The 21,489-nt window shown below is 40.9% G+C and overlaps 3 protein-coding genes across 3 annotated transcripts; 1 reads left to right on the forward strand and 2 right to left on the reverse strand.

Annotated features, from left to right (window-relative positions):
• Nucleotides 1–44: 44 nt before the first annotated feature.
• prpf38b (pre-mRNA processing factor 38B) lies at nt 45–4,427 on the reverse strand. Its single transcript, XM_017422105.3, has 6 exons — nt 4,224–4,427; nt 3,571–3,639; nt 3,203–3,354; nt 3,052–3,112; nt 1,517–1,749; nt 45–1,381 (listed from the first exon to the last, which is right to left on the reverse strand). Exons 1-6 carry the CDS (start codon nt 4,425–4,427, stop codon nt 685–687), a joined length of 1,416 nt encoding a protein of 471 aa, XP_017277594.1. The 3' UTR covers nt 45–684.
• A 618-nt stretch (nt 4,428–5,045) lies between these two features.
• On the reverse strand, nt 5,046–11,645 carry LOC108239439 (protein FAM102B-like). The gene is made up of 11 exons (XM_017422143.3): nt 11,407–11,645; nt 10,172–10,292; nt 9,904–9,933; nt 9,453–9,569; nt 9,214–9,260; nt 7,590–7,693; nt 7,195–7,290; nt 6,871–7,078; nt 6,608–6,744; nt 6,306–6,369; nt 5,046–6,022 (listed from the first exon to the last, which is right to left on the reverse strand). The coding sequence occupies exons 1-11, from the start codon at nt 11,550–11,552 to the stop codon at nt 5,977–5,979; spliced, it is 1,116 nt and encodes a 371-aa protein (XP_017277632.1). The 5' UTR covers nt 11,553–11,645; the 3' UTR covers nt 5,046–5,976.
• Nucleotides 11,646–14,249: 2,604 nt separating this feature from the next.
• Nucleotides 14,250–20,902, forward strand: LOC108239422 (calcium-binding mitochondrial carrier protein SCaMC-1-like). Its single transcript, XM_037972986.1, has 9 exons — nt 14,250–14,707; nt 14,827–14,953; nt 15,070–15,157; nt 15,265–15,376; nt 16,329–16,733; nt 16,826–16,933; nt 17,652–17,819; nt 17,942–18,092; nt 19,145–20,902. Exons 1-9 carry the CDS (start codon nt 14,528–14,530, stop codon nt 19,324–19,326), a joined length of 1,521 nt encoding a protein of 506 aa, XP_037828914.1. The 5' UTR covers nt 14,250–14,527; the 3' UTR covers nt 19,327–20,902.
• The last annotated feature ends 587 nt before the right edge of the window (nt 20,903–21,489 follow it).

Genomic DNA, 21,489 nt, shown 5'->3' on the forward strand with positions numbered 1-21,489 from the left:
GTACGACACATAGCTGCATTTGGTTTTTAAATCAAGAGAGGGTGTTTTTGTAAAAGTGTTTTATTAGAAAACAAAATGCAACAGAGCAATAACTCAAACAACACGAGCAGGGACTGGGTGTGTGTGGTAAAAATATACCTTTAGAGTTCACCCTTCAGGGGGATTAAAACATTCTCAGACTGTCTACAAACGATCACGGACAGAACTGCTCAGGGGCACTGTCTTCATGCTGAAATCTGAATTTAAACCGTTGACAAATCCACTTCCGTTCGGTCTTGGATAGAAGCTTTTGCGCAGGCCGAAAATAACAACCCATTAGAAATTAAATCCAGGAAAATGTGGACAGCATGAAGCTGAGCCCTCAAGTCCAACTCTGTCCCGTCACAGCGTGCAGACAGACTCCAGACATTCTGTACAAACCCATATCTTTTAGGGGCAAAACAAAAACGATAGAAAATGAAAAATGCCATTTGTCACTTTACAGATTTCAAATGAGAACTAACGACGTTCTAAGAGGGAGTAAAACACTGAAAAAACAGAGAGAAAGCAACATTACGTTGACCAAAGACACCTTCTGATGCTAAGCCTGCGTGCTGACATTCCTTCTCTTCGGCACGCAGCTGCTCAGACCAGCACAGGAAAGGAAGAAAAACACAGAAGTAGAATAGTATTGCTGCGAGTCGTTTACTCAGTGCTCTGACTCCTTCTGCGGTCACTATGCTTACTATGTTCATTACTGGAGTCTCGCTGATGGCGGTTCCTCTCTTTGCTGCCGCTGCGCTTGTGGGACCTCTGTTCTCCGTCGCGCTCTCGGTCCCTCTCCCTGCTGTGGCTGCGCTCCCTCTTCCTGCTCTTCTCCTCTCCCCCGCTCTTATGCTTCCTTTCTCTGCTGCGGCTCCGGCTGGACCGTTTGGACTTCCTGTCTTCCCTGTGTCTGTCCCTGTCGTCTTTGTGCCTTCGCTCATCAGCCTCTCCCCTGTTCTTCCTCTCCCTGGACCTGTCCCTCTCCGTCCCTCTGTCCTTATCCTTATGGTGATCCCGTTCCTTCCTCCTGCTCCTGTCCTCCCCTCCGTCTCTTTCCTTCTCCCTGCGTTCGCTCCGCCGCTCCTTGCTGCCACTGCGACTTCTTTTGCGTTCTCGCCGCTCCTGGTTCCTGTCTGCACTACGGGATCTCCGCCTGTCCCTGTCCCCTCTGTCTCCCCGGTCCCCCCTGTCCCTGTCTCGGTCCCTCCCCTCCCTCTCCTTCTCCTTCTTCTGGCGGTCACGCTCTCGCTCCAGCTCGCAGTCAAAGCTCGGGCCGCGGCGGTCTCTCTCACGGTGGTGGCTCCTGCTTCTTGACCGTTTGGGCGACCTTCTGGGGCTTGGCGATCGTCTCGGGGTCCTGATGAGAAGCAAACGGATCATTTAGAGCAAAAAAGCAGGGCACGGTCTTTAGCAGAAGAGCGACTCTCAGTGTCTGAGTAGAAAGTGGCCAAAAATAATAATAATATAAAGAAAAGCAGTCGAACTGAATTACCTGGAGTGGCGTCGCTCTCCTTGTTTCCCCGACTCTGCGTAAGCGGTCTCCTCCTCGGGCTCTTTCTGAGCCACCTTACGTGGCCTTGCCTTCATGTGCTGATCGATCTGCTTTTGTACAGGCACTGGGATCCGAGGGAACAGAGTGGAGAACCATTCCAGTTTGGTCAGGAACGAGCGCAGCATCTCCCCGATGTTCATCACACAGCCACCTCCTGCTTTTACGTCCAGCTCCTAGAAACAAAATGTGAAGAAACGACACAGAAAAGCTCACATTACACATAAATAGAACAAGAGTAAGACTCTTTTGTAAATCTTGCCACAAGTAAAACAAATTTTGTGATGACCAAGTACTGAACCTTCACCTCTGTTCATCTAGCTTAATCTCTCATATCAATCAAATAAACTTGACCTAACTTCTAATAATTAACAGAGGAAACAAAATATTAATTATCACAAATGGTTTGCCTCATCTAACCTATCTGGAATGTTCCTAGTCTGTATTTACAGCGTGAGCTCGAATAATCTTTCATTAAAACTGAAAGAACCATACTTCTCCTCCATATCATATTAAAACAGCATCTTCAAAAAACAGTAGCAGTTGCATTTTAATGCAAATAAAAAGGGGGAACTGTCATTTTGCTAAAGGGATGAAGAAAGCGAAGCTTTTGGTTCCATTTTCCATTTCCCAAAAGCATAATAAAGCCTGACGGAGGATTAAAAACTGCCCACAGTGTAAGTACAGATTGTAGCAGGTGGGTAAGTGCACTCCAGATGAATAGATATCAACTTTATATGGTAGAGAACAGCTGCTTTGCACTCACGCAAACCAACAGTGTTGAGATACAATATCCAATTCACCTGCTGCACAATGGGCATCTAAAGGAAAAAACAGGTGAATTAACCAGTGGCGTAGGATTTCACAGTGATCAGTTCAAATACAATGCAACATAACAGAAAAAGAAGGCCTGGTTGCACAACCTCGGGTCACATTGTATTTTAAATCAAGGAATAAGCTATAAAATATAGGTCAGGTAAAACTTTATTGCACCAGAGGACATGGATTTATGCGAAAAAAGGAAAAAAAAGCATTTCTTTTCTCCAATTTTAACAAACTGTTTCAATACAGATGTTATAAGTCATATAAATTACAAATTTAGTTTTGTGCAACAAGTCCTGATAAAAGACAAAAAAAAAAAAAAAAACTTAAGACAAACAAAACAGAAAACCCACAAAGGGCATGCCTTATTATTTAACTGACTGAAAGGTTTACGCAGCGTCTGACATGGTACTTACCCGGAGAAATAAACTGCAGCAGAGAAGTGAGCAAGTAAGCTAGCTACTCGGGGCTCGAAGAACACAAATTGGGGAACAATTAAGCCAAATGAAGGCAAAGGTGAAAAATCAGCTATGAGCATCACAATGGAGGGGGCAAACTGGCAGCTTGTAATGTGTGCTGATTAACTGAATACTTTATATATAAAAAAGTAATATATATATGTATATAAGTTTAAATTATTACCCGAGGTGACATACCTCCTCATCATCCAGGAAGCCATCGTACCACTCTAATAAATCTGTCGGAGGCTGAGTGTATCTGAGGAACAAACAAAACACATAAGAGTATATCCACACAGACTACTGAATGTCTACTAAAAAGATCAATTTTTCATGCAAGATTTCCCACCTTATATACATGAATCCGAGTGCTCTGATGTACGGAGAGTCTGTGTGAGTGATCAGACCCATCAGCTGTTTGCGTGTCAGCTTCAGGGTGAACAGTTTGTAAAGAAGACAGAAAGCAGTAGAAACAATCCCACCGGTCCCAACGCCACGCACCTGCCACAGACAAAGAACACAACTGACAACAAGATCTCTATGCGTTCCCTACAGGCGCAGGCACTGAAAACGGGAGCCGTCTGAACGTCGCCGAACCATTTTAAATGCAAATCTGGCAAATAAAAGACTTCACTGAAATATCATGAATTAAATCCTTACATAAAATGTAGAGGGACAAAATGTGAGAAATATAAAAAGCACGTACTTCCCACTTACCCCTCCGCACATTCCTGTCTGACCTGCAGTCTTTCTGCTTCCTTTTTCCCAGGGCTCAATGTGAGTCACCTGAAAGCACACACAGACACCCAGTTAAATAACTTCACATAAATACTTATGGGCGAATACATCTCCAAGAGGACCCTGTAGACAACTTTATGAAGCAATGGCATGCTAACTAAATTGTTGTAAGCTGAACAGAATGCCAAAGGAGGACAGAAACATTGACATATCTATATGAGTGATAGTTTATTTTCGTGGCAAACTAATGTACTTTGCGCAAAAAATTTGTTATTTTTGTCTATGATGACTGGAGGGGCTTTAAAACTTCAGTGCCCAGAGGCCCCGTATTTTATAACACATTGAAGTATCTGTAAAACCAGCTAACCAACGCCACCTATTGTCCGAAACAACTTGGTTCGTTGTGTCGTTTGGCTGACGATATTGGAAAGTTACTGATTAGCATGATGTGATAACATATTTATTGGCGTTTACTCAACGTGAAATACACCAGAGTTTAATTCGGCACCATCTGGTCCCTGTTGGTTTGTTATTAAACGAATATCGTGCACTTTCTTCACGGTAAAGGGAGGCAGAGTAACATAATTATCTAAAATAGCATGCGGGTTAGCAACAGCTAGCGTTCGCCTTACCTTGAAATAAATTTCGTCCACGACTTCATGGTAAGTTTTTAATTCGTAGAGCTGAACTTTGAAATACGGCGAGGACAGTACATTGGTGAGAATCATTGGGTTCAGGTTCATAGTCTTTTCGTTGCCCCACAGGGGCAGTACGTTTCCATGTTTCCCAGGCTTGGCAACGGCCTGTGTTGGTAACTGGTTCCCGACGTTAGCCATGTTAGCTGAATTCCGCACCGCGAAGCTCAGTTTTCTTTCAGCGTATTTCCGACTACAAAGCCATCGAATACAGATAGTGAATTGTCGATTGTTTACAATTTCGTCCGCTTCGTTGTTCTCGATTCGTGGATAAAATGGTATTAAGAACTTCCCGCCGCCCGTTTCAGCTAAAGTGCTAATGCGAGGTGGAACACCGGAACTGTAACGTTCCTGCTGCAGTATGAACGACTGGCTCCAACCGGAACTACGTCAATACAATGAACACTGGATTAAAAAAAAAAAAAAAACATACTAATTTTAAATTATGTATAGCCGCATAAAGATCTATGCAAATATAGCCCAGTTCCTTCTATTTTTTTTTTTTTCACTCACAATACCGAAAAAAGAAGTAGTTTTGCATTTTTAGATTAGTCGATACTTACTTTGAAGGGTCGTTTCCTAAACAGGAAGTAGTATTATACTTTTACGGTACATGCGGATGTCCTATATTTAAAAAAAAATTGTCCGGCTTCTTTTTAAACATTGATTTGTGACTTGAAAATAGCAGAAATGTTAAAAACTCTTATTTTATGTATGGATAATGAGTAAAAGAAACAGCCACTCTCTTTATAAAGAAACTAGAGTATACTTTTTTATTAAAAATCTGAATACAGAAACACTGAAACAGTCTTATTGTCCTGATATAATTTTGTTTTTTTCCCCCAACTTTTACATTCAACTTTGGCACATTTTAAACAGCTAAGTAAAAATGCAGGACTCTTGTTTCTTTATACAAAAACAAACTTGCACACATACATATAATATTCAGTACATAAAAAATAAATATTCTTCTGGAACAAAATGTACAAATTTAATGATTATGTTAAAAGTTATCTTCCTTCACAACTCGGTGATGAGAGGCGATTTTTCATAAGTTGAGCCATTTATTTTTAAAAATAGTAAGCTACTAAAATAGAAGTTAGAATCAAAAAGTAAAAGCAATTTTCAGCAACAGACATTTTTTCTCTTAGTGTGTTCACTTTGGTATAAAATAAGCTCTTTTAAACTCTTTGTCAGTAACAATAATTACAAAGCACTTCGGTTGTTTTTATATTTCAAGTTAAATAACAAAACTAACATCTAGTAGTAGAAAAGTTCTGTTTGTGCGGAAAGACAGGCATAAACTGAAACAAAAATCAAAGCGGCGTCAGAGTGGGAGGACTGCATGTAGGGTACATGTCAGTTTTTAGTCAGTTTTATCAAAAGAAAGAGCAGATGACATACAGTACGAACCAAATGTCCTTACAAAGCACAAGAAGACCAAAAGAAACATCTGTGCACCAGCTACCTCAGAGTACAAAAAGTTTTAATCGTACGGCCTTCAAATACACCTTTTGAACACTAGAGGGCTTTCAGGTCAAACAAATGCTGTAGGTCACAGAGATGTGTTGCGTAAGAGAAACAAAATCTTCTGGAGTGAAATGGAAGCAAGTTCTGATGGCACATAAAGAGCTCTGCCTTGTGACCTCTTCAGAGAAATAGAGTCCTTCTTGTGGGAGAGCCGTGCTCCCTAAAGCCACCCGATCACCACCTGCTCAAAGGCTCCGGCTGTGACCCTGAAACAGAATGCCACAGCGTGTTACATGACAGGAAATTAGGGTCCTTGTCTGATCTGGGAAAGAGAATCCTTTAATCTGCACAATTATGCTGAAGTGAAATTGAAATGATTTAATGATTTAACACAAAATGTTTCAGTGGTAGGGATCTGACATGTTTAACCCAAAGTTTCTTTTTCTAAATATTCATCAAGCGTAATAACATTCCTCCATACTTGCAAAAAAAAAAAAAAAAAGCCTGGTGTGTGGCACCCACAGTCTACAGTTACGTAATCACACCCACCTCATGTGCTGGCTTCCCAAGGCAGTACTCCCACCAGGACCGACGAACAAGCTGAGCCCCTCCTCTGCAGAAACACATACATGTACACATTCAAAATAAGAACAGCACTCCACATAGCTGCTGACAATAAATCTGTCACAGGCGAACGATGACTAAAGCATTATTTGTGGGATAAATGACTACAGACCACTCCAGACTTGGAGTTGCGTATTTAGCAATGGCGCATAGCAACACCTCAAAGCAATTTGACCCCGCCAGTAGGATGCTAAGTAACTTTCCACGCCGGGATTAGATAGACACACCCTCTGCACTGGAATCCAAGAAGCCATGGCTGAAATCCTGGCTCTGCAGGATTTTCTCTATTATGTCATCAGCGTCCACCCGGGTGGCGTCAACTCTTTTCAACTGATTCTCCACTGAGTTCTGTTTCACTGGATGTCTAAAAGAAAATAATGACAATAGTTAAATAAACAGGTTTAATGCTGCCAGTACTGTCTACAGATGGTATTAACAAAACATGATATAGGCGGAAAAAAAGAATATAAAATGGAGTTATGTGAGTTACCTATGAACCTTGGTGGGGGTGGAGGGATAGTCACATAAATGATGACAGGTTGTAGGGACTGGAAAGGCCAGCCTGTTCTCCTTATCGCCCCTCTCCCCCTGCTGATCACTGGTCTCGATACTTCCGATGCCTGTAGAGGCAGAACCTCCAGAACCATTTCGCCGATGACAGTTCAGATCTGTTGAACTCGAGTGGTACGAACTATAACCTAAAAAAGGCAAACGAATAAGCGAGGAGAATGCTTGTAACTCGAACTCAACTGCAGTGATTTGTTGCTTTGGTGTTTAGGGAGAGAGAATACTGTGTGTACTGCTGTGTTCGCACCTGAGATCTTTGAAAGCTGACTTGTGTAGCTGGGCGTTCTGGAGTGACCATAGAGGAGCAGCTCCTCTGGGACTGACGCTGACTGTCTTAGAAAGTCTGAAAGAAGTATGACACAGAGATTAAACCAGAAAAATCACAAATTCAGTTCATTCAATTCATGAAAAAAAGAGCAGTGTGAGGTAGTGAAACAAAGTGAAGAATTTCTTTTTTATTTTCTTAATAATATAGTATTTTTACTTTGTTTCAATTCTCTTCTAATTAATCAAAGCCTTCATCCAATCAATCTTCACAAAACCTTTGTAGTTACCGACAACTCGGAGGTTCAAGTAAACAATGTTAGAATTACAAGGACTTGAGCAGTAAATCCTTCACACCGTTAAAGTATGCGTACATACCAGTTTCAGAGAGAGGCGTGAGCATGTCTCCTCCTTTTCTGTCCTCGAGCAGACCCTCCGCTTCAGCCTGGGAGGTTCCCAGAGTCATGGCCGTGGACGGTGGACTGAAAGAGACACAAACCAGCCGAGGTGTTTGAGAGCACGGCCGCGTGTTTGGCATCACCGAGGGTTGCAGGGAAAAGACCTAATTTAATTGCCTCAAGGTTATAAAGCCTTCACCAACCAGCATAGATTTAGCACAAATTAATTCCTGTGCATGATTATTTAAGGATTTTAATAAAACATATTTGATTTTTATCCAGTCAATAAAGTTGATTCTATTATAAAAGAAGATGGGAGCAGGCATTACTTTAAATATTTAATACTGCTGCAATAAAAGCAACATGATATAAAAGGTGTAATTTTAAGGTAATAAAAACAGCTTTTTTCTGGTTAATACAAACTGATGGAACAAAACTATAAGCATGTTTGATTTCTGACAACACGCTTCCAGTAAACACAACAAACTGGACCTTTAGGAGCTTTACACTGTACACAGGTTGTGTTTCTATTACAGACAGTAGAAATAGTTGTTTTGAGTAATACGGTCGCAGCCTTACTGCTTCCAGTCCTGCTTATTTTTTTGCTCTTTGTAAATGAAATAACTAAACACAGATTTTACCCCCTAGCAGACGTTTTGGATTCTCATAGCAGGAATTGCTATTTAGTGTCCGCATTGGATTTAGATAAACTTATTCCGGGTTTCTGTGACAGAAATGCATTCTGTCTTGATGCCGAGGCCTTCTTTGGGAGTAATGATGGACCAAAGCCAACATTAACAAAAATGTGTTTAACTTCTGCTTTTCTTGTAAAGCCAAAATTCCCACTAAAGAATGTTCATATCATGCCTTTTCTGTAAAAACGCTGCCACTTTCATTCATTTATTTTTCTCTCTTATCAAATTTGGTAACATAATAAGTGGTAAATTAGTCTGTTTAAACGGGTGGCATGTTCAGCCGTTAACACAGGAAACTCAACTTTGTATTGACCACAGACAGACAAACGGAAAGCCGGAGAGAGAGAAAGCAGCGTTAACCCTCCCCACAGAGCGGGTAAAATAATACCATGTGGGACGGGTGACTAAGCTGCAGATGTCTCCAAGGCAGCAGCCTGTGTATTATGACAATAAACTGGAATAGGAAAAAAAAAAGAAGAAGCTTGTATTGAATGAAGGAGGCTTGCTGTTTGAATGCTGTACACATTCTGCCTTAAGTGCACTTTCTTTGAGACAAACTTCATATTTAAATATGTGGAAATGTGACCTCTGAGCTCGATTGATCACGTATCAACTCTCCCTAGCGAGGAAGGTTAGGCAGATGAATGTCTGGGTGAGGAGCTGTTAGCTCTCAGATAAGACCGTGAGATCGGATACGAAGTGAATCGATGTGTGTGTCTGTAATAAAAGATGAGTGAGCGTGTTTTCAGTTTATATCACTGACAAGATGTGGTGAAACACTTTTCCTCTGTGGTCAGTGAAGGAAACACACTTTATTTGTAACGACAAACATTTAACAAAACAACAGACACCATTTAATTCAAGATGAGATGGTGTTTAGAAAAATACTAAAAAACTTAGAGCTCTTACGTTTTAAAGCAAGGGTCTCCTGACATAAGCTGTGTGGTGATGACAACCTGCAATAGAGACAAGAGCAGTGAAATGATGGCTCCCAGTAGTTCTGGGGTTCTCAGCGAGAACACTGAACGTGTTCCCCAACTCAGACACATGGTTACATCACAGGCTCAGACATGTCTCTGCTGCTTGCTTGATTCATTGAGGCTGATGTCAGAGGAGTTGTAGAGCCGTGCGCTGATTCACAGCCTTACCTTGAGGATTGAGTTGTCCTGTCTGGTGTTTTTGGTGTCATAGCCCTCCAGGAGACACCGCCGCACGGTGCTGCCAGACCCAGCAAACTCTGACAGGTTCAGGTCAGCAAAACCCAGCTGCACAGAGACAAATAATCAAACTCTTTTAAGTGATAACCAGAAAACGGTTTAAACACCTAAAAGTTATAACTTGTGCAGTTTTCTACCACTACGAGCACCTGTGAGTCAAGTTATGAGTAACAGCTTCTGCATAAATCATTGTGTTATGGGAATGCGGTGTTGAAAGGCAATCGGCAACCAAAGGTTACTTATTTATTATGTTCAATAAAGTTATCAGTTAACAGGGTTCATGTTTTGATTTACTGACTTTTCAATCAGTAACCAGAGCCGGAAGGTGGTACAAGACTTGCCCGGCTAAAGAGCAAGTTTACAAACCTTAGAGGCGTCTTACCTTTGCGAAAGACTTTCCACCTTTTAGTTCCTGGATTAAAAAGAAAGAAAAAACTGAAATAAGTGCATTGCATTTGGTTGTGACCTTACTATATAACACAATACCCATAAACCCCTGCAGGCTCAATGAGGTTTGCATAAATACCAACAAATTACTTACATTTCTTATATGCACAAATACATCCAAACAAGCACCAACTGTGCTTTGAAGGCAAAGAAAACTAAAAGCAGTAATAATAATAATATTAATGTTAATGTTACAGACATACCTTGCGCACAGAGACTCGGCACACACAGGGGTCCAGCACTCCTGTCCCAGCGTTGGCACTCATCTTACAAATAAAAGAAAACTTTTTCCTCCAGCGCACACAGTTGGCTTGGACCGGCTCGCTGGGAGACAAAGACGATCAGAAACAAAATGTCAGCTTGTAAAAACTGTGTTCAGGTTCAGATTGAGCCTCCTTTGCTCTCAGAGTAAATGTAGAAATGACAGATTTGGAAAGTTCTACTTCTCCTGGAAAAAGGGTGTAAATTATTTACACATAGGGCATTATTCGACACAATTATTGACAAAAATAGACAAGAAAGACCAGTTTCAATAAATATATATATATATTATTATGGTGCTAAAAGGGTTAAAATCACTGTTATTTTTGACATAAGACCTTGTGATTGTTGTGAGTTATTTTCAATAGTTCTGATTTATTTACACATACTAGTTTTGTGGCTTCTTAGATTACTACATGTAATTTACTTTTTAAATGGTTTTATTCACCAAATCATTCCTCCTAAACATAAGGTTTTTGGGTTTTTTTCCAATTTTTTTGTCTTTTCTTCTTGGCTTTCTGCTTGTGTTCTTTTCTAAACATAAATACAAATTTGAATTCTCTTGAAGCCATTGACAAAAACAGTTAAATGCTTGTATTGAATTAAAAATAGTTGTAAAGATAAAGCTAAGAAGCGTGTTCACAGCTTGGATGCTCTGCGTCGGTTTTTCCAAAGGACAAAATAAAACCTCTGCAACCAACAGAAGGACTTTTTATTTTATTTTTCTTGTTGTCAAAAACATGTGCTCTCGTAACAAAAATGAGAAAACAAACCCGATAACATCTAGCAGTTTTTGATCCATTAAATAATCTTTAAACTGCGGTGTTTCTTGCTGCGCACGTGCTGCCGGGGTCATTGTTGCTTAGCAACCGCTTTAATCAACCGTAAACAAAAGGTTAGCATAAAACTATCGTCCGTTTGTCCGGCGTGAGCGCTGCTTGAGTTTATATTGAGTAATTAACTCCTAAAATCACGGTAAATCTCTGCACGCCCTGGGTTTTATCTCCTCCAATTTGCTGGTAAGTTACCGAGTGTCAAACACGGCCGATAAGTGTCGCGAAACTTTTTTTATTTTGCTTATTAAACAACACAGCTTATATGGTAACCGGTCTAAAGTTTTACTTTAGCTTAACCTATTTGTATCCGAGCTATAAATAGAAGAAAGTTTGAAAGTTACCGAGACGACTCCTTGGCGAAGCCTCCGTCCAACAGCCTCACTTTGCAAAATAAAACCCCGTTCACGAAAGGAACTGACGAGAGCTCCTCCAGGTCGAAGTCTATTTTGAATCGGAACCTTTTCTTCTTCATGAGAATGAAGGACATGATGAGCGAGTCCCGTGTGAGGTGGAGGGGCTTGAGCACCTTCCCCGCTCGGTGCTTCTCTCTGCTGCAGCGGAGTCGATTCAAAGTTCAAACCTTTTCATTCCCACAACTGAAAAATATCACGAGTGACGTAAGACAAAACGCGCTCTCTGATTGGACAGAAGGGAGGAAGAGGAAAACACCGAGGTCACGATTCTTGATTCTTGTTTTTTTTTTTTTTTCACTTTCATACTTTTCAGTACTTCTGTATTATTACCAATAATAAAGGTTATGATTTAATAGACCGTATTCCTTTGACTTTAAAGAGACTATATAAAACATAAGAAAAAGGAATAGTATTGTTTTTATACTAAGTGACAGAAACAACCACAACAAATTGCAGGAAAAGGACTAATCACACAATAAAAAAATAGAATTATGAGCTGAGCTAATATTAACATGAACTTGTCAGTTTCAGTAAAGCTTTTAGTCATAAATGTCATTGCAGAATTTACTGACCAAAACCCCCCTCAAAATTTATATAATTTATCTTACTTACCTTTTATGTTATGTAACTATGGCTATTTATTTGAAAGTGTTCAGTAAATGTGCATAAGTTGAAACTATTAAAGTAGCAGCACATTATTTATATTTTAAGTGTATTTACTGTATATACAATTCTAAGTGTGGTAGGTGTTCAAAAAGGGGCCAAAAGTAAAAGTAGATTTTGTACTGTCTTATTGATGTTTTCTAAATTTTTTATGTAATTTGACCACAATTCTTTCTAATAATGGTTGAAGAACTCAGTGAAACAACAGCTCCGTCTGTGTATTGTCCTTTTAGATGTGCTCTCACAAAAAGGATTTTTACAAACTCCAGATTAAACTAATGACTGCAGCACACAAAGTGTCATTATAAGCCACTGAGCCTCAGATATTCCTATAACCAACGTTTTCAACAAGTTGTCTCTCAATAGATGGCTCTCACACAGCCACACGAGGAGGCAGAATTCCCCAGCTTAAATACTATTATTTACCTGACACAGACCATACAGCAATGACCTTATTTATCCCACATCCTCTGGACACCTTTTTGGGCCTGTATTGTCAGTATCTACATGTACTCTGAAACAGCCGAGGAAAACGATGCATGGAGTCATTTTTGTGGTTAAATCTGAATGGATGAATTAATATCTCAATCATTTTATTTCTTATATTTAAAAAACTCTTTACTTTGGAGTATAAATAAACAAGGTAGTGTCATCTTTTCTTGTTGTAAACAGATTATTTGTAGTAAGAACAAATATTACCAGTCGTGTTAGCAAGGTTCTTTCCATCCACTTAGAAGGAATTCATCAGAGAGCAGCTGAGTATCTTGTCTATGAAGAAGAAAAGTGAAAGTAACAGTGCAGAACTGGAACTATTCCTGTCATGTTGTTTCCTAGCCTTGTTATTTATAGCAAGCAATGACCTCTCATTGCAATGTCATAAAAAGATGAGTCCAAAAAAAAAAAAAAACCTAAAGTAAGAAACATAATCAGCACAAAGTTTTCTCATATCAACGATTAAACTCTCTGACCTACCATGTATGTTTGTTTACCTACGGAAACAGCTGAAGTGACTGAAAATAGGTCAACAGTAACAATCTCCACAAACGAGCCATTTGGGGTCAATAAGTTTGACAGTTTTGATGTATTTGTACGTATTTATACTGAGATTTGTTGAGTAAAGTACACAGATAGATTTTAAAAGAACAATCTATACTAAAATATACTTGGAAACAAGGTGTATTTCTGGAAAATATAACAGATGCATTAAAACATTACAGGCTACCTAATGTAGGTCAGTCACATGACTCAAACTTCCACAGGGTTTTCGGCGGATTGGGTGCTTTATTTACATTGAGCGCATACCCGCATTTCAGAACTGCATGTCAGTATACCTACAAAACTACTTGAGTAAACTCTTTTAAATGGCACCATTTGATATAGCTGATAATAACCTTTTTATGTTTTCATTTATAGTTTGCAGTGAGTACCTTTAGACAGAATTTGGAAGATTTTCAGTTAAATTAGGACATAAATAGGCTTGAGGTTGCAGCATAGCAGGAAAACATACAACGATACTATTACTACTACTGCTACTACTGCTATTTTTTATGAATTTTCTTTTTATGTGCTCTTATTTCCCTTTTTTATCACTGATTGTGTTTTTTCTATGTGATTTGGACTATGAGTCTGTAATAAAATCTATCTATCTATCTATCTATCTATCTATCTATCTATCTATCTATCTATCTATCTATCTATCTATCTATCTATCTATCTATCTATCTATCTATCTATCTATCTATCTATCTATCTATCTATCTATCTATCTATCTATCTATCTACTATTACTACTACCACTACTACTACTACTATTACTACTACTACTACTACTATTACTACTAATAATAATAATGTTGTTATTATGTAGTGACTGTCTGTGTTGTGAGGAAACGTCGCCCTCTTCCGGCGAGCAGTGGTACTGCCCTGTAATGAAACGCTAAACTCAGTTCTCCTCCATGTGCTGACACGTCCTTCTAGATAAGCAGATTACGTTTCCTCTGTCATGCATGGTCACATGCCCCACGGGGAAAGTGATAAAACAAAAAGCGACACGTCCACTCGCAGAGGGCAAGGCGTTTATTGCACAATTTAGCCGCTCCACCACGTTTGTCTGCAGCCGCGCAGCCGCAGTAGCTCCGCCCTCGAGCCGCCGCCGCAGTTCCTCAGAAGCGCTGAGGACTGAAGCGTCGCCGCCTGCGAAATACTCCCCCAGCCGAAGCCCTTTTTGTCATTGCGAGCGCCGAGTTCACGCGTGGCTTATGCGGCGGATTAATGACTGATTGTCAGTATGGATTAATAATCAGATTAATGTCTGCAGGAGGAGGGCGGCTCGGCAGGACGCTGCTGCTTCCACGTTAGCTCTGCAGCAGCAGCAGCAGCAGCAGCGATGTTTCAGGCGCTGCGGACGGCTTTGCTCTCAGGTGCCCGGTGCTGGGATGCCGACAGTGAGCGCTCCTACCAGGACCTGTTCAATCGGCTCGACACCAACAATGATGGGAAGGTGGACGTGGCTGAGTTACGAGCGGGCCTCAAGGCGATGGGGATGTTCCGCCACGGTGCCGCGCAGGTAACCCGAAGCGCGGGGGATCCTGACGTCCTGCACGGCTCCGGTGTCCACATTCCACCGTGCTGTCACCGAGAGTGCGTGGCTCCAGCTGATGAGCTTTTTGTTTTCCCTCTCTGCAGAAAATTGTGTCAACCGGGGACCAGAACAACGACGGCTGTTTGGACTTTAACGAGTTCACCAAATACCTGAAGGAGCACGAGATGAAGCTGTGGCTCACATTCAAAAGTCTGGACAGGAATGATGATGGTAGGAGGCGAGGGAGGGATTTCAACCATGCAACTGAATGCTGTCTCTCATATACCCATGTGTTTACATTGTTTGCATTTCACTCATTTTTTTTTCTTTTTTAAATTGTGCACCAGGGCGCATTGATGCCTCAGAGATCCAGCAGTCCCTTGCAGAGCTGGGCTTACATGTCTCCAAGGAGGATGCCCTGACAATCCTGCAGAGGTTTGAGCTCCACTCCCACGCCCTTCCCTTCCCACGCCTTTTTATATGTCATGCACCATAACCAGAGTTAAGAAGGTGTCTGTGTGTGTGCTCCCCCCCCCTCTCAGCATGGACATCGACAGGACCATGATGGTGGACTGGAACGAGTTCAGGGAACACTTCCTGCTGTACCCTGCCTTCAACCTGGAGGAGATCATCCGCTACTGGAAGCACTCCTTGGTACGCCCCCCCCATGAAAACACTGCCCACACTCAGAGGCAACCGCAGTGATAATCACACGTTCTGCACTCCTCCTGTGGTAGATGCTATAGATTTTCTCTGCTGTTCGCTGCAAGCTTTCGAAGCTGAGTAAATTAATTAGGCCACAGTGGGACATTTTGTCCCACTCCTCTTCTCCTTATGATGCCCCACGCCCCATGTTCCCGGGGCGAGTGAAGATGCCACTGACCGGTTTGTTGCTTGCTCTCCTCACAGAACCTGCTTCTGAATGTGCCGCAGGAGTCGGTGGTGGGACGCGTGCGAACCGGCTAGCTCTGTAATCTCTTGTGTTCCCCAGAAGATTTGCATGAGCTCGCCTCTGCCTCCTGTTTTGTTTTCTTCTCATGCGTCTTTTTTTTCTTTTGCTTTTGGGAAAACATCAGATCTGTTTATGTGAAATTTGCTAGAGCGTGCGAGGCGAGGGCTCCAGACAGCTCAGTGGTTACAGTTTCACAAGCGGGCCTGACAGAAAGGGTAAAAAATAAAAAGCTTTTTGGGTGCATTTTTAACACAAGTCTGGTGTGTCAGCTTTCTGGTCCGTCGAGGTCATTTAACCCTCCTGAAGCCCTCAAATGAGCGAGACATAGAGAGAGGTACGGAAGCACTTGTAACTTCGGGTCAATTTAACCAGAAGGCCACAGGAGGGTTAAAAGTTGTCTGGCTTTCACAACTGTGAAAACAGAAAGGAGAAGTTCCTGTGAGGGTTTGCTGTCACAGCCACACAGTATGTTTGACTAAGAAAGCCTGCAGAAGTCAGAACCGTTGATATATTTTGCATTAATAGCTTGGGAGTATGCATCAGGGTGCATGTTTGTGGTTTTAACAAGATTACCGACACTGTCTGATGAAGGTGACATGTTTCAGAACGCTCAAATTCAATTCATTTTGCTCAAAATGCCCGTTTAATCACTAGGTGCTGGACATAGGTGAGAGCCTCTCCATCCCGGATGAATTCACAGAGGAAGAGAAGAGCTCGGACGTTTGGTGGAAGCAGCTGGTGGCGGGCGCGGCGGCCGGCGCCGTCTCTCGCACCGGCACCGCCCCGCTGGACAGGCTGAAAGTCTTCATGCAGGTGAAGAAAGAGAGGCGCAGGCGGGTGAGTGGATGTGCACGTGAGGCTGTTGGGGTAAGCGTTTCTGCTTTTACCTCCCCCCCCCACACACAGGTTCACTCCTCCAAGATGAACAAGATAGGTCTGGTTGGAGGCTTCAGGCAGATGATCGTGGAGGGGGGTCTCACTTCGCTGTGGAGAGGAAATGGAATCAACGTTTTGAAGATCGCCCCTGAGACAGCCATCAAATTCATGGCTTATGAACAAGTTCGGAACTGTACCTTCTTACTATATCTGATTTTTTTATTGTATTTTTTTAAAGAACAGCAGCTAAGATGTTGATGTGTTTTCTATTGCAGTATAAGAAGCTGCTGTCATCAGAAGGAAAGAAGATTGAGACACATAAGAGGTTTATCGCTGGCTCCATGGCTGGAGCCACAGCGCAGACCGCCATCTACCCAATGGAGGTACGAGTCACTGCTCTGTCATGCTGCCTCATTAGGTGTGCTAAAAAGGTATAAATCACGATATGGCTCCTTATGTCTTAGCTTCCTTGTTCGGGGCTGTGGTCCGCTTCATTCTGCTCTCTTTCCCGCTAAAAAGGACTTAATAGCGTTTACAACTTTCTTTGGCCAGGAGGCTAATACTGCTAAACTGGCTATCTGCAGCTCCACCTACTTATACAAGCTGGATTAGAGAGGTTCTTTCTTTTTTTTCATAAATTTGAAAAAAAAAATCGGTCTGGCTTTGACTGGTAAAGCTAGATCATTTGAAATAACCCGGAGCCCCTTTCTGTCCTACGTTAACATAACGGGACGTCAGATCCTTCTGAACTGAGCACCACTGCCACGTGTCTGAACGTGTGTGTGTGTCTGTATGTGTGTGTATGCATGCAATCCCCCCCCCCCCTTTCTTCTATGTACTCATTTACTTGGTCTTTTATGACAGTTCTTTAGTAATTTATTGACTAATGCACTCATTGATTTCCTTGGTCCTTTGTTTACCTTTCTGTAGTCTGACAGGGGTGTGTGTTCATATAATGTCAGCTGTTGGCTTAAAAAAATAGGAAAACAATTGCAACAATCACTAAGTAAAAAAAAACAAAACTGGGTAAAAATTACCACAAGAAACCAGAGATTTTTTTTTGAGTTCATTTGTGTGTCTTTTGTTCTGCTTTCATTAAAGGTTTTAAAGACCCGCCTGACCCTGAGGAAAACCGGTCAATATGCAGGAATGTTTGACTGCGCTAAGAAGATCCTGAGGAAGGAGGGTGTCATCGCTTTCTACAAGGGCTACATTCCAAACCTACTTGGCATTATTCCCTACGCGGGGATAGACCTCGCTGTTTATGAGGTACGTGATGAGTGCTGCTGATGCTTATCCTGAGCTGCTGGGCTCCATTAAAAAAAAAAGAAGGGTCAGAAATGTGTGTAGACGTGCAGTAGTCGAGTTCTTCTCTTCCCTCGTTGTCTCAGACTCTAAAGAACGCCTGGCTGTCGCATCACGCCAAAGACTCGGCGAACCCGGGAGTCCTGGTGCTGCTGGGCTGCGGCACCATCTCCAGCACCTGCGGCCAGCTGGCCAGCTACCCCCTCGCTCTGGTGCGCACACGGATGCAAGCGCAAGGTGAGCTCAACATGTGCTCAGAGTTGCGTGCGCTTACACGAAAAGCGCAAGGCTTGTTTTATGATGTTTTAATGAGAACATAAACCCTCAGACTTAGAGGAACGTCCGTTCATCCCCTCGCCGAGATGAGACTCAGGCAGCGAGTCAAAGCATTTATTTTTAGACCGGACCCTTCATCAGCATCATTTATCACGCTCCAAATGTGACCGAAGTTTAATTTTAGTGTTTGCAACAGCTTGATACTGTATTTGTTACTGTCAGAAAACAAAATATGTTTCAGCCGTTCAGCAAAATTCTTTTTCTTTTTTAATAACTTAAACACACTCAAACTAATTTAGTCAATTTTACAGATAAATTTCATGTGCTTGTAGCTGACAGTCATTCACAGCACAAACTCTGAGCGTGACGGCTCACAGTATCACAAGATCGTGCAAAACGTTTTTTTATTTTTCTCACTGTAAGATGATTTTAGTCTAAAACTGTGACATTGAAGGCAGCGGGCGATATGCAAGAAATCTGAGGTCTTTAATTAAAACTTGTAGTCCTGTAATTTTAGTCTAGCTATGTTTCCTCATACATTTATTATTTCTCATTTTCAGGCATATTATTTGGCCTTACTCAGTTAATTATTTTCTCTAAAACACAAATAAAGCTTGATTTGTTTTTATCATCTCGTGCTTATGGCTGCTCGTTTTAACCATTTAACTGATGCTTTTAGTGAAACGGTCATGCTAACTGGTTAAACAGTAGACTGTCTTTACGTCAGTGGGTTAAACTAACCGCTTGTTACGCTGCTCTCATTTTTAAGGGACATGCAAACGTCGGCTCATCCACTCTGGTTATTAATCACTGGAATGAGTTTCTATATTGTCTCAACAAGAGAAGCTACTGTTTATATTTGAATATGAGCATAAAAAAATCAATACCTTTGTTCAAATGCTTATAAACGTGTTTTCTACATCTGCCTGCTGACACAGCGGGTCAGTATTTGATAGAAAATGCAGCTCAGAAGTCTGCCCCTCTAACTGATTGTTGTTTTTTTGTCTCTGCAGCGTCTCTGGACGTGTCAGACCAGCCCTCCATGAGTTCTCTGCTGAGGACGATTTTAGCCAAAGATGGTTTCTTTGGACTCTACCGTGGCATCCTGCCAAACTTCATGAAAGTCATTCCTGCTGTCAGCATTAGCTACGTGGTTTACGAGTACATGAAGACCGGCTTGGGGATAACAAAATGATGACTGCAGATAATTGAGGAGGCGCAGTCGTAGTATTTATCAGACTTGAAAATGCCCGGGAAAAAAAACAACAAAAATATCCAAAATGACTGATGGACATCAAACATACAGAGCATGACTTCATGGGCTTGAAGGTTGTATGTTTTTTAATGTGTCGCCTGCTATTAGAGTTTTAATCAGATGTGGTGCGCATGCTTTATTTATTATCTTAAAGTTGCACATTACACACTCTTTCCTTTATACACAGTCCCAAACAAGGCTTGACACATACATTTCTGTAGATACACTGTAGTAAAAAAAAAAGTTTTATTTAAGCCATTGTTTTTTTTCTTCTTCTTTTAACTGTGATGGGAAAAAAAGGAGACAACGGAATTTTCTTTCTTTTGGTTGTTGTTTTTAAGGAGGAAACTTCACATGCCACGTCTGTCTCAGAACGAGCAAAGAAACACTATATGTGCTATAACGTGCACTCGGTCGCACACTGGAGATAAATAATTTCACACGGTTTAATTTTGAAGCACCTGCTCTCGAGGGACTTCACAGCGTCAGAGGGGCAGCGCTCCAACCAGCAGCTGTCAGCGAAACAAAACCAGGCCTCAAACAAACACTTAACACTGGAAGAGTGTGTGTGTGTGTGTGCAGAGACACACACGTTGTGAAAACCACTATATTCTTCGTAATCATTTAAATGTGCCTTACAGCCTCTTGATGCAAACCTATTGAAGATGAGTTGTTTTTAGCTGTATATACTGTATTTATGTACTGTATATCTAAAGGATTTGCTTATTTATTTGACTCATTGATTAAAAACCGTTATAACGAGACTGAAATACCTGCAAAGGCCGTATTTTTGTCACGAGTGGCTTCTTTCTGGCGGACTTCTTTCAGGATTTTATCATTTCCAGACACCCGAGCGTTTTCTCTTTGCGCCGTCAGGTCTTAGTGAACATTTGAGCGTCATTGAAGATATGTTTCCATTCAGAAGTGCGAGGTTAATTTTAGCTACTTTTTTTTTTTTAGAAAGCTGGTGTAAAAGTTTGAGCTTGTATGCATGTTTCAAACTACTACTACAATGTGTGTATGTTGTTGCTAATTTATAAACCAGAACTGCAAAGCAAACTGAGTGCATTTACATGACAGAACGCCTGGTGATGTAAAGCACTTGGTGGACAATAGAAATTTAGACTTGGCAGCTAATGAGCAACTGTTCATACAAATAAAGTGCTTATGAAAGTTTAGGGACACCTTTGACTTTTAAGCTGTGATGTTTGTACATGTTTTTCTTTTTTGCTGAGCGGTTTATTAATGTACCAATTTTTTTTGTGTTGTTCTGGTTTACTTGTCCCAGGAATGAATATAAAACATGCTTGAGATAATTTGAGATTTTTCCCAAATATCTGCATGCACTATTTATATACACACAAACACATAAACATGGCTTCATTGATTTGCAGCTTGAAGAAGTGAAAGAGACAAATGTGATGCAATTTTACTTTTTCTGCTTGTTCTTAAAGAGAGTTTCGAAGCTTGTTTGTGAAAATAAAAAGATTTACTAAGCTTTAAAGCCAAAGATCAACACGGGTCATTATTTTCTTCTTTCTTTTTCTGTTCACAACAATATGAATCATATTTGCATGGTGCCTGCCCATGTGGTCAGATTAAAACAATTTAAACAAAACGGCTGTCTCACACACGGCACCTGAGTTAAAGCTGTCTGACCAACAAAACCTACATCTGAGCAGCTTTAAAGTGATTAATGGGAAATAAAAGTTTTGACACAATTCTGTTTTTATTTCTTGGACTTTTTCTGCAGCTTTGATTTTTGGTATTACAATAAATCAATACAAATATTAAATTTTAGACAGAAAAGGAGCAACTTAGTAAACCCATAACCACCTAAAAATAAACATTTTTAAGATTACACATCTTAAAAGTGATTTTAACAACACTCTACTGTTTGGAAGATGTCCAAATATAAAAAGTTATGAACCACTAGTTTATTTGAAATAGTGTAAACTTAAAATATTATGATTTAAAACCTTATTTTAATTTATCATGCATTGTATGAAATCTTCATTTTCAGTTGTAACACTTAGATAAATTAAATATAGTAAAGTTGAAGGTGTTTCCTTTTGATTTGCAGTGTAAAAACTGTCTTTCAGT

Source organism: Kryptolebias marmoratus, linkage group LG20, assembly GCF_001649575.2.
Source record: "Kryptolebias marmoratus isolate JLee-2015 linkage group LG20, ASM164957v2, whole genome shotgun sequence".
NCBI classification, from domain to species: domain Eukaryota; kingdom Metazoa; phylum Chordata; class Actinopteri; order Cyprinodontiformes; family Rivulidae; genus Kryptolebias; species Kryptolebias marmoratus.

Bases quoted from the DNA above. Each gene is read 5' to 3' on its own strand.
- prpf38b (XM_017422105.3), bottom strand. From the start codon at position 4,427: ATGGCTAACGTCGGGAACCAGTTACCAACACAGGCCGTTGCCAAGCCT. The intron at 3,355-3,570 runs GTAAGTGGGAAG...TGTCTGTGGCAG, and splicing joins AGACAGGAATGTGCGGAGGG to GTGCGTGGCGTTGGGACCGG. The intron at 1,750-3,051 runs GTATGTCACCTC...TTTTGTTTCTAG, and splicing joins GCTTCCTGGATGATGAGGAG to GAGCTGGACGTAAAAGCAGG.
- LOC108239439 (XM_017422143.3), bottom strand. From the start codon at position 11,552: ATGTCCTTCATTCTCATGAAGAAGAAAAGGTTCCGATTCAAAATAGAC. The intron at 7,694-9,213 runs GTAAGAGCTCTA...TGTCTCTTTCAG, and splicing joins GGAGACCCTTGCTTTAAAAC to TCCACCGTCCACGGCCATGA. The intron at 7,079-7,194 runs GTGCGAACACAG...TGCCTTTTTTAG, and splicing joins TCAGCTTTCAAAGATCTCAG to GTTATAGTTCGTACCACTCG.
- LOC108239422 (XM_037972986.1), top strand. From the start codon at position 14,528: ATGTTTCAGGCGCTGCGGACGGCTTTGCTCTCAGGTGCCCGGTGCTGG. The intron at 14,954-15,069 runs GTAGGAGGCGAG...ATTGTGCACCAG, and splicing joins TCTGGACAGGAATGATGATG to GGCGCATTGATGCCTCAGAG. The intron at 17,820-17,941 runs GTACGTGATGAG...TCGTTGTCTCAG, and splicing joins TAGACCTCGCTGTTTATGAG to ACTCTAAAGAACGCCTGGCT.